Raw genomic sequence first — 11,410 nt, forward strand, 5'->3', positions numbered from 1 at the left:
CATTTTGCACAAACGGAGAGGACAGTTATAAATCAACGGAAACACAAAAATAATATCTGTAAAGTAAGTGTTTTTCAAAGAAGTGTTACACTTATATAATGCCATTTCATGGAAGAACTTTTATAACTGCCCATGCAGGGGATCTGATTAAAATTGGTGTTATTTCTACTGAGATGCGGGTCTGCTGTTTTGGGTTGGTGGTCTCAACTCAGCTTGGCTTTCCTGAGTGGCTGGTCTGGATGGAGCCTGTTGGCTGTGGTGACTTCCTGGTCTAGACTGCACTTGGTTTTCATGAAGATTTACTGGGTTAGACTGGGCTTGTTGGCTAGTTGGTCTAGACTTATCTTGGCTATTCTGTGATTTGGGCCTCTCATTTTGGTCTGGGTCACTCACAGGTATTTCTGACTCTTCAGCAGGCTGTTCCACATTTATGTTTTCCTGTAAGGATATTGTTTTTGTCAGAATTCATAAACTGTGTCATTTTTTTATAACAACATCATAAGTAAGCGATATTAAATACCCACCAACACATTGTGAGTGGATCTGTTGATAGGCTCATGAGCCTGATTTGTGGCAAATTTAATCCTTCCCCAGGTCCGGAGGCGATCCTGTCCCTCTTGTGAGCGGGCAGTGGGGTTTATGGAAGCAGGGGGGATTTGGCGAGGTAAATCCCATGTGCCTTGGAATGCTGGCCATGCACTTCCACTCTAATAATGAAATTATTTATAAATAGAAAAATGTATGTTGCAAAAATCCATAAGCTTTATGATTACATTTAAATTCTATGCAACACATTTAAATTCTATGCAACTCATGTAAATCATCAAGCAAACCTTTTTTCTCAGACCAGGTAGAAGATGACCACGGTCTGTGGCTATAAATGTAGTGTGGCCTTCTGCTGCTGATGGTCTCTTGAGTAACAAAAAAGAAGTAAATAGACCAAACATGGAGTCAAATTAATGCATTTGCACAAAAATAATATGAACAACATCCCCTCCATTTTGACAGCTGTAACTATTTTATCTTTGATTTTTTCATTCAAACCTAACGAACGCTCATTTTATTCTGCGTTTCAACTGCGCTCACTCTTTTTCTTTTGCGCTGCACTTTTCTGTGCGGATCTCTTTATGCCTGGTTTGAATAAGAAACGGGGGCACGCCCCCGCGAAATTAGGGGAACGTTCAGCGACAGGTTTTATTTAAAAATTTTTTGTTTTTGTTGGTTTGTTTAAATGTTGTCGCCAATTACGACCCCCTCCAATGATTTCTTATAGTAATATGACCTGTTGCGCTCTGTCTCATGCCTTATCCACTTTTGTGTCCTTAAACATTCGTTTTTTGGGGTCGACAGCTTATAAAAACTTATTTCTGGGGTTTTTAGCTTGTTATTCACCTGTCACACAGCAGCTTGATTGTTCTGTTTTTTGTAATGAGTCGTGCATGTTTGGAGCGGTAGCATTTTTTTCCCCCGGTGGGCAAATTATAATAAATGTTTAATGTTCTGTTGCGACTGCGTCTCCTGTCGAGTGGCATCCACCCCCACGTGTTAAAGGGAACATGCAGCGCAAACGAAAGCCGGTGTGAGCGCACGCTTTGCCTAAAAGAAATGCTCAGTAACAGTAAAATATAGCCTGCACTACAGTTAAAACGTTTGGGTCAGTAAGATATTCTGAAAGAAATCAATACTTATCCAGGATGCATTAAATTAATCAAAAGTGACAGTTAAGACATTTATAAAGTTACGAAAGATTTCTGTGTGGAAAAAAAAAAGATCAAGTGCCTTTCCCAATGACGTTAACGTTAACGTTACCTCCTTGAAATGTTTTGGGATGGTCCAATTCTGGAGCTTTTGGCGACCTAAAGGCGCTTTCATACTGCAGAAATAATAATAAACATGTTATAAGTCAAGGTTATTCAATATCATACTCAAAAAAATAAAATAACATTGTAGAATAATGACCTGGTTTGCAGAGTAACTAGTCGACATCTTTCTGCACGGATGTGTTGGCAGTGGTCTCCTAGCAACCTCTTAAAATGTCAGTAAAATTATAATTTAAACCAGTTCCCTTTTTTGTGCTCTTAAGACTGCTTAAGACAGTTTCTTGTGAAAGTGGCTATTTTTAAGTGTCAAAATCAGCTTTTATATTTTTATATAATAGTTTAAAATAAAAATAAATATTTATTTTTTGTTTTATCTTCCCGTACGTTGGGGGCGCTGTAGTCCATTGGAGCACTACGTTGGTCTCTTAACGATCAGCCAAAGTAAAGTCTCAATCTTTATGCGCACGAGGAGTACTAATTATGTAGTTGTTACGTTGTAAAATGCACACACACAGTAAGTCTAAACTGAATAATACGCTTTGAAACTATAACCAGTTTGTCAAGACGTAAAATGAGCGCGCAGGCGTCAACATCTGCAGCTGTCAATGAGGCGAGAGGCAGAGGAAGTGCTGAATATGTCGAGGACTCCAAAATACACTTCAGAGTCTGCCGGTTTATCATCGAGACTGGTATTTGCAATTCGATTAAGAGATGTGTTTTTAATTTTAATAACTGTCAGAATTATAAGTATGTACTGCTTGTTCATTATCATTGTCAAAGGTTGAATTGCTCTCAGTTTCTAATTGGGTGCATCCAATGTTTTCCACATCTATAGGTGTGAAGTTAGGCATGAGATCTGTGCCAATGGCTACAGCATGTGTGCTGTATCACAGGTTCTTCCAGTCTGCCAGTTTGCAGGTCTATGAGCCTTACCTAGTGGCCATGTCTGCCATCTACCTTGCAGGCAAAGTAGAAGAGCAGCATCTCAGGACAAGAGATATAATCAATGTCTGTCACAGGTATAAAAGGGGATATTAAATAACTGTTTAGTTTTCAAGCTCAATGCATAGTAGCTCACTTGTTCTTTTTTTCTTCAATCCAGGTATTTTCACCCAGACAGTGAACCAATGGAACTGGATGGGAAATTCTGGGAGTTGAGGGACAGTATAGTACAGTGTGAGCTCCTCATCCTTCGGCAGCTTAACTTCCAAGTGTCCTTTGAGCATCCACACAAGGTAATGAATGTGATGGTTCTCAACTAGCCTAGCTTTATATCTGTTGTCCAGAGAAAAGTAAAGTTGTATAGGTTGAAATAACATGGGCTAAGTAAATGATAACAGAATTCATTTTTGGATTAAGTATTGAATGGTTTGCAAATTGAAGTCTATAGAATGTATACTGTACCTTGTGTGTGAAATAATACTAATGCTCTACTGTAATCAATTTACAATTATGAAGTAAAGAACTAGTTTTGCTAAATCAAATGCCACATTTAATCACAAGGTAACTGTAAAATGTATTGTATTGTGTATTGTTAACTAAAAACTTTTTCTTGCTAATAGAAATGAAGGTAGAATAAAATACAAATATAATGTGAAACCTTAAACTAAACGAAAATAAGTTGAAACATTAAAATGACTACTTGTGAATAAATTAAACTAAAATCAAGGTAAAAATGAATAAATACTAAAACTGAAAATATTAATAAAAACTATAATATATAAGTTATGCAAACTTATGCAAAAATCTGGTGTATGCAAAAATCTTTAATATTTACATTTATTCAATTATATTGTTTTTATTGATGTCTTTTATTCATTTCTTTTATACATTTTTCCTTGTTAAAGGGTTAGTTCACCCAAAAATGAAAATTCTGTAATTTATTACTTCCTTCGTTCATCTTCGGAACACAAATTAAGATATTTTTGATGAAATCCGTGAGCTATCTGTATTATGTATTATTAACGTGAACTATCTATACAGTCTCTAATAGACTGTAACACAACGGCCAATTTCAAGGCCCAGAAAGGTAGTAAAGACATCATTAAAATAGTCCACATAACTGCAATGGTTCAACCTTTATGTTATGAAGCGACAATTATACTTTTGTGCACAAAAAACGAACAAAAATAACAGCTTTATTCAACAATTTCTTCTTTTTCTCATCTTCTACGCAGTTGATGTAGTAAACACAGTGCGGGCTTCCGGGTTCTACATCAGAACGGCAGCTCAGTGTTGGCCGACGCTGTTCATGTTTACACCATGATGCATGTGTGCGATGCTGACGCAGGAGCTGGACAATAATGAGTCGACGTTCTGACGTAGAACCCGGAAGCACTGCACTGTGTTTACTATGTAAACAGTGTGGATGTTGTGTTGCAGTCTGTCGGAGACCAGATAGTTCTCAGATTTCATCAAAAATATGAACAAAGGTCTTACAGGTTTGGAACGACATGAGAGTGATTAATGACGGAAATTTCATTTTTGGGTGAAGTGTCACCACTGGCAGAAGTTTTGCACAATGCCAAGACTCAATGGATTGATGTATTATTTTCATTCTCAGTTGTTAACAATTTTATCAATTATATGTTGCAGCATTACTCTTATCTTTCTACCTTCTCTAACTAATGCTTTCAAAAAGTAATTTATATTTTTGCCCCTTCTAACAAACTTCTTTTTGCTGCTTCCCAGTACCTGCTGCACTACCTGCTCTCTGTGAGGAGTCTGTTGAATCGCCATGCCTGGTCTCGAACCCCCATCGCAGAGACTGCCCTGGCTGTATTAAAAGACAGTTACCATGGCTCTGTGTGTGTCCGCCATGAGCCTCAACACCTTGCCCTGACCTCCCTCTGTCTTGCTCTCCAGACGTATGGAGTGCAGCTCCCCAGAGGAGAACTAGAGTGGTGGCAGGTAGGAGTTTTACAGTTTCATGTGGCGAAAAACATAAAATGTCCGGGCAGCATTTGGGTCATGCTGTGTCTGCATTGAGTCACTGAGACTGAATGTTGACTAGTTTGAGTCTTATTGGTGCCAGAGCTGAATCAGGCATCAATTGAGCCACAATTGCAGTAACCTTTAGAGTGCTGGATGTTGTTCCCATGGCAATAGGGGCACCTAATGGTTGCTGCCTGGGCTGAGAGAAATAGCTTTGTCTTTCACACAAGTTCCCTTGGTGACACCCCCAAGTAATATTAAGAAAGAACCAAACCATTTCATATGTTTCAAAGCCACTTGATTTGCTTCAGTTTCCTAGAATTCTGTTAAGTGCAATCACAAGAATTCAATAGACTTTGTATTCCCAATGTAAGGCACAATTTGTTTTTCTAGACAATCATAGAAGCTATGTAGACTTGCAGCACAATTCCTGGTACTCATTTGGTCTTATTCTTGCCAATAATCATATTTTTAGACAAGAAGAGAGCATCTGACTGGCATATAAAGCGGCCAACCTTAGTTGGTTTTGCTTTATGTGTTGTTTAGTGCAGGTATATCTGACTTGTGCCAAAATAATGATGTTGAAAATGGATTCAAATAAGTCTGGTAGTGTCTGTAAATGGTTGTACAGAAAACTCCATTGCTCTTAGAAGCCAGCCAATCACATTAGAATTTGCCACAGCATGTGCTTTTTGGTGTGCAATTTTATCCATATACAGTATTGTGCAAAAGTCTCAGGCATGTTAGTATTTTCACACACACACACACACACACACCAAAAAAGAAAAACGTTTTAAGCCAATAATTTATATCTTTTGCTGTAGTGTGTCAGTAAGAAATATCAGTTTAAATTTACACACATTCCTTTTGCCATTAAGTATTAAGTGTAATAATCAGTGAGATTTTTGTATGCAAAAGGAGTCTGACAAGAGCCAGTATGCTCCACACAGATTTTTGGGTTGAAAAAACTAACGTGTCTAAGACTTTTGCACAGTACTGTATATTGGTGGTCATGAATGTGATTTTTTTTTTTTTTTTTATGTTATCATTATTTGTCTGATAAAATAGGTTATTATATTTAAAGGTGCCCTAGAACCAGTTTTTACAAGATGTAATGTAAGTCTAAGGTGTCCCCTGAATGTGTCTGTGAAGTTTCAGCTCAAAATACCCCATAGATTTTTTTTAATTAATTTTTTTAACTGCCTATTTTGGGACATCATTAAATATGCACCGATTCAGCGAGCGGCCCCTTTAAATCGCGCGCTCCCTGCCCCCCCGAGCTCTCGACTATAATACAGTGCATTTACAAAGTTCACACAGCTAATATAACCCTCAAATGGATCTTTACAAGATGTTCGTCATGCATACTGCATGCATGCGTCGGATCATGTAAGTATAGTATTTATTTGGATGTTTACATTTGATTTTGAATGAGTTTGAGGCTGTGCTCCGTGGCTAACGGGCTAAAGCTAACATTACACACTGTTGGAGAGATTTATAAAGAATGAAGATTTTTGATTCTAGGGCACCTTTAAGCCATTAAATTAAAGCGTAAACCAAAAGTGAGGTCCCGCTTAGGAAAATCGACATCTTCCCCCTTTATTCAAATGTTATTAAATTTAAAAAACTGTAAGCATTTTGCATAGTTGTGTTTGGAGTCATTTGTTTTGTTTGTGATAACGCAATGAAACATGGCAGAATATGCAGATATAATTCTGGCCAGGATGTCGTACAAAAATTGAATTTACCTTGGCATAGTTGAATAACAAGAGTTCAGTACATGGAAAAGACATACATTGAGTCTCTCCTTCTTATGTAAATCTCATTTGTTTAAAAGACCTCCGAAAAACAGGCGAATCTCAACATAACACCGACTGTTACGTAACAGTCGGGATCATTAATATGTACGCCCCCAATATTTGCATATGCCAGCCCATGTTCAAGGCATTAGACAAGGGCAGCCAGTATTAATGTCTGGAGATGTGCACAGCTGAATCATCAGACTAGGTAAGCAAGCAAGAACAATAGCGAAAAATGGCAGATGGAGCGATAATAACTGACATGATCCATGATTACATGATATTTTTAGTAATATTTGTGAATTGTCTTTATAAATGTTTCATTAGCATGTTATTAATGCACTGTTAAATGTGGTTAAAGTTACGTCGTTTCTTACTGTATTCACGGAGACAAGAGACGTTGCTATTTTCATTTTTTAAACACTTGCAGTCTGTATAATTCATAAACACAACTTCATTCTTTATAAATCTCTCCAACAGTGTGTAATGTTAGTTTTAGCCACGGAGCAAAACCTCAAACTCATTCAGAATCAAATGTAAACATCCAAATAAATACCATACTTACGCGATTAGACATGCTGCATGACGAACACTTTGTAAAGATCCATTTTGAGGGTTATATTAGCTGTGTGAACTTTGTTTATGCTGTTTAAGGCAGTCGTGAGCTTGGGGGCGGGGAGCACGAGAATTTAAAGGGGCCGCAGCCTGAATCGGCACATATTTAATGATGCCCCAAAATAGGCAGTTAAAAAAATTAATTAAAAAACATCTATGGGGTATTTTGAGCTGAAACTTCACAGATTCATTCAGGGGACACCTTAGACTTGTATTACATCTTTTGAAAACACGTTCTATGGCACCTTTAAACATAATAATTATCACAGTCAAAATTTCCATATCGGTGCATCCCTATGTGATGCCATCTGAACCTAAAAACTACCAAATTTTAGGCTTTTGGTACTATTGGTAACTTGTTTCATGGAACATTCAATCTAGTTCATTAAATGTACATTGCCCCACTCTCTGGTTTTGAACACCTTCCTCTCTCTCTTGTTGGGTTTCCTGTTTACAACGACCTATTTAGAATAGAAATTTGAGGTAAAAATATAGCCACTGCAAGTCCTCTTAGAGGAAACTGAAACTCGTCATACCATGTCAACTTAACCAGAGGTCCCTGCCTCCCTGGGTAAAAAAATTTATTTATTTATTTTTATTTATTTATTTTTTTTTAACATGCATAAATGAAGAAGAAAGAAAAAATATGAAATGCATAGATGCAAACTCCTCACCTTTCAGTGAAAACTCACCTTTTTGAGATCAAATAGGTCACTTATGGTATTTGCATAGATCCAATGAGAAAGTGTTTTTATGGGGTGGGGGGGTCTGAGATGTGGGAACGGTGAAGAGAGAGAGGGCAAATAGTTGCAGTTTAGCTCAGTATTGCCATCTAATCAGCCAATATTGTCTTAAATAGCCATAACACTTCATCTTTTTATAACATGAGGTTTTGACCAAATTTAGCCTATTCAATCTTGATATTGGTGAAATGTTGCAACAGTTTTTTTTTTTTTTTTTTTTTTTTTGTGTGTGTGTGTGAAAAATTGGTTTTGGACATACAAAATCCCTTAAAGTAACTACAAATGAGCATGTAAAGCAAATATCTTTAAAAAAAATTCTGTTCGGAGCATGCCCCCGCCCCACGCAATGCTCTCACCTTTTTTCCCCCTTACCCGTTTGCATCCCTGTAAATGTCATGGATGAATATTTACTGAGAAACTCAATATTATGTAGAGGGGGATGAAAATGATCATTTGCACCAGAGATTTGGAGCCAAATTACAGGGTGGTAAAAATTAGTTTATAAAGATAGCAGCATCATTTATTTTTACACAGAGATTGGTAGGTAGCAATCTTTCTTGTATTATATGCCAATGATGATGGTTCAAAAATGGGAAAAAAAAAAAAAATGTATGAATGCCAATAATATAAATCAAGAAGTATTAAAGATATCTGAAAGATTCTGGTTCTTAATAAACTTCTTTTTTGGAGTCTTCATTTTAAATGCCCTATATGGTTCAATCCAAGAGATATGGGGATCCCAATGTGCCTCTATTCAAATTGTAGAATTTTACCAATTTTCAGTGGTTGAAAACTTACTGACGTCTGAGGAACAAACATTATTAGAAATGTATCTTGCTTCCCTGTATCAAAACAGTTGCATAGAACATACCTGTCTGAGTGCCAAAAATTTTTGATTTACCTGCCTTTAACTCAAGAAGTGTTAAAAATATCTCCATGTTCAAATTGTTGAATTTTACCCATTTTCAATGGTTGAAAACCAATTGTGATTTTGTGTTTATCCAGTCATGACTGTTGACACTGCATATATGCAAATAAGACCAGTAACTCAGACTTTCAGTATGTATAGTATGACATGTCAGATTATGAATAACCAGGATTAATTGTTAACTCCAGGTAAAGTATGAACAGTGTGAAACATGAAATAAGAAACCCAGGATCACATTTACCCGGGTTTAGAATTACCCAGGATGAACTATTTCAAGTGTAAGAGACCCTAAATTTTTAAAAGATTGAGGTATAATCAGCGATTCCACCAAATATGCCCTTTAGCAGTGGATACTACTCAATCTATGACTATGCTTCACATTGTAATATCTTAGACTGAGACTACTGAGATCAAGTTAATGTGCCACAACTTGACTTTTTTAGTGTATTTTTGGCACTCAGATGGGTATGTTCTACGCAAATGTTTTTGATCGAGGGAAACAAGCTACATTTCTAGTTTCAACATTTGAACATTGAACATTGAAAATGTGTAATATTCAATAATTTGGACATTCCTCTTCCTCTTTAAAAGGAAAACAAGTATTATCTGTATGCAAAATGACCCACATTTGGTTTTTGACAATAGAAAATTTGTACAATTGAAAAATGTATTCTTTGACCCATATCAAGATCCCAATATCTCTGGAATTAAACCATCTTGGACCCATATGAAGATCCCAATATCTCTGGAATTAAACCATATATGGCCCTCAAAATGAAGATTCCAAAAGAAAAGTTTTTTTAAGAACCAAAATCTAAAAGGATGTTATCTTTAATACTGCTTGAGTTACAGACATGCAAAAAAAAAAAAAAAAAACACTTGAAAACTGATTTTTGAATGGGTACCATTGGCATATAATGCAACAATGATTGCTAAAGTGAACAGATGTAATTAATAGACCAACCTATGTGTAAAATAATGTATATAATGATGTTATAATATATAATAAAATAAAATATTTTTTTATATATAATAAAAATAATGATGCTGCCACCTTTCTAAAGTCATTTTTACCCCCCTGTAATTTGGCTCCAAATCTCAGGTGAAAATGGTAAATTTGACCCCGCTCTACAAAATAGTGGATTGCTCAATCAATATTCATTCATTACATTTAATATTTTAGCTATTATCACTATTTATGTTTGACTTTCTTCAGAAAAAATATATATTAAAAAAAAAAAAAAATCAAACATTTGAGCGGGGGAAGTTTCCGAAATTTGATTTGACATGGAATGACCCAACAGTTGTTTCACTAAACACCTATTATTAATTACCTCAGAAATAATATTTAGTTATGCATGCATATTTAGGGTGCATGTAGACCAGCTCTGGGATCTGCATTGATGGTTGATTTTGTTTGCTTGTTTCCCTGCAGGTTTTTTGTGCAGACATCACCAAGACTCAGATTGAGACCATCATGAGTGAATTGTTGCAGCTCTATGACATGGAGGCCAAGTGTACCTGAGGGACAAAAAAATGAATCTGGTACTTAAACACTGATATGGAAACAAAACACTGATCACTTGAGATCTGTGACATCTGGACTCAACCCTCTTTCTTTTGATGTTGTGATGTAACCTAATGTAAGCTCTACACGTTAATTACATCACAGAACATGAAGGTTTAAAAGGCTCTTCAAGAATTAAGAATGATGAGGGGAATTTAGATGTATATAGGAACAGGCTTTTTTAAGTGGAAGTATGAAAATCAGACTTTAGCAACACCACATCAATCAATTCTCAGCCACCGACCTACTTTCTTCTCCTACCTTGTGCTATTTTTCCCCTAAAGAGGGGGAGAGAAATTACAAAAGAGATGAAATAGCTGGTTTAAGGAAGAATGAAACAAAAGAAGAGCCATCCTGCCCCCCGAGCTAAATTGTGAGGTAAAACGTCGTGAGATCTGGGCCATTTCTTTTATATTTTCTAATTTAATTACTCTCCTCCTCTCCCTACAGAACTTGTCCCAGTAGGCTTCTTTATGTAGCTCCCAACAGCAGAATTATTGTATGCTGTAAAGCAAAGCACCATCATTTTTTTTAGACACCAGACTTCTATTTCAAACTTTAAAAAAAAAAAAAAAACCTTTTCATATTCTCAGCTTCTGATGAACATGAACTGACAGACGAATAGTTCTAAGGTCTATATTTAAAAATGTAATTTCTAATAAACATTTTTTTGCTCTTGTTTTTTGAAACAGCACCTTTAAATAGTCTTTCTTTGTAGTTTTTTCACCATCTATGATGTTCTACTTCAAATTTCTGGATCTAGTTAGGTCAGGACATCGCTCTAGAGTGGATCTTAATAAGTTACTATGGCAACTGCTATTGTGGAGGTAGCCTTTGAAACATACAAATGTGAGACTCCATTATAGCACACCTGTCAACCTCAGCACATCAAATAATTGCGGTCGGGGAAATGTACTAATTTAGTCATTATTTACCAAATCAGTTATTGCTAACATGTTAAACAGCTGTTTTTCCCTGTTGCTAACTGAATTGTGTTCACCAGT

The 11,410-nt window shown here is 36.2% G+C and overlaps 2 protein-coding genes across 2 annotated transcripts; one reads left to right on the plus strand and one right to left on the minus strand.

The window, feature by feature from the left end:
• Positions 1-99: 99 nt before the first annotated feature.
• Positions 100-2,001, minus strand: cfap126 (cilia and flagella associated protein 126). Its single transcript, XM_048179354.1, is given in 6 exon segments — positions 100-438; positions 525-707; positions 834-911; positions 1,810-1,851; positions 1,853-1,873; positions 1,960-2,001. Coding segments are annotated over 6 exon segments (624 nt in total). The 5' UTR covers positions 1,987-2,001; the 3' UTR covers positions 100-165.
• Positions 2,002-2,195: 194 nt separating this feature from the next.
• ccnq (cyclin Q) lies at positions 2,196-11,095 on the plus strand. The gene is made up of 5 exons (XM_048179353.1): positions 2,196-2,509; positions 2,656-2,839; positions 2,923-3,055; positions 4,512-4,730; positions 10,275-11,095. The coding sequence occupies exons 1-5, from the start codon at positions 2,392-2,394 to the stop codon at positions 10,362-10,364; spliced, it is 744 nt and encodes a 247-aa protein (XP_048035310.1). The 5' UTR covers positions 2,196-2,391; the 3' UTR covers positions 10,365-11,095.
• Positions 11,096-11,410: the final 315 nt, after the last annotated feature.

Source organism: Megalobrama amblycephala, linkage group LG24 (assembly GCF_018812025.1).
Source record: "Megalobrama amblycephala isolate DHTTF-2021 linkage group LG24, ASM1881202v1, whole genome shotgun sequence".
NCBI classification, from domain to species: domain Eukaryota; kingdom Metazoa; phylum Chordata; class Actinopteri; order Cypriniformes; family Xenocyprididae; genus Megalobrama; species Megalobrama amblycephala.

Coding starts and splice junctions, on each gene's coding strand:
- ccnq (XM_048179353.1), top strand. CDS start 2,392: ATGAGCGCGCAGGCGTCAACATCTGCAGCTGTCAATGAGGCGAGAGGC. Junction 2,840..2,922: donor ATAATCAATGTCTGTCACAG/GTATAAAAGGGG, acceptor TCTTCAATCCAG/GTATTTTCACCCAGACAGTG. Junction 4,731..10,274: donor GAGAACTAGAGTGGTGGCAG/GTAGGAGTTTTA, acceptor GTTTCCCTGCAG/GTTTTTTGTGCAGACATCAC.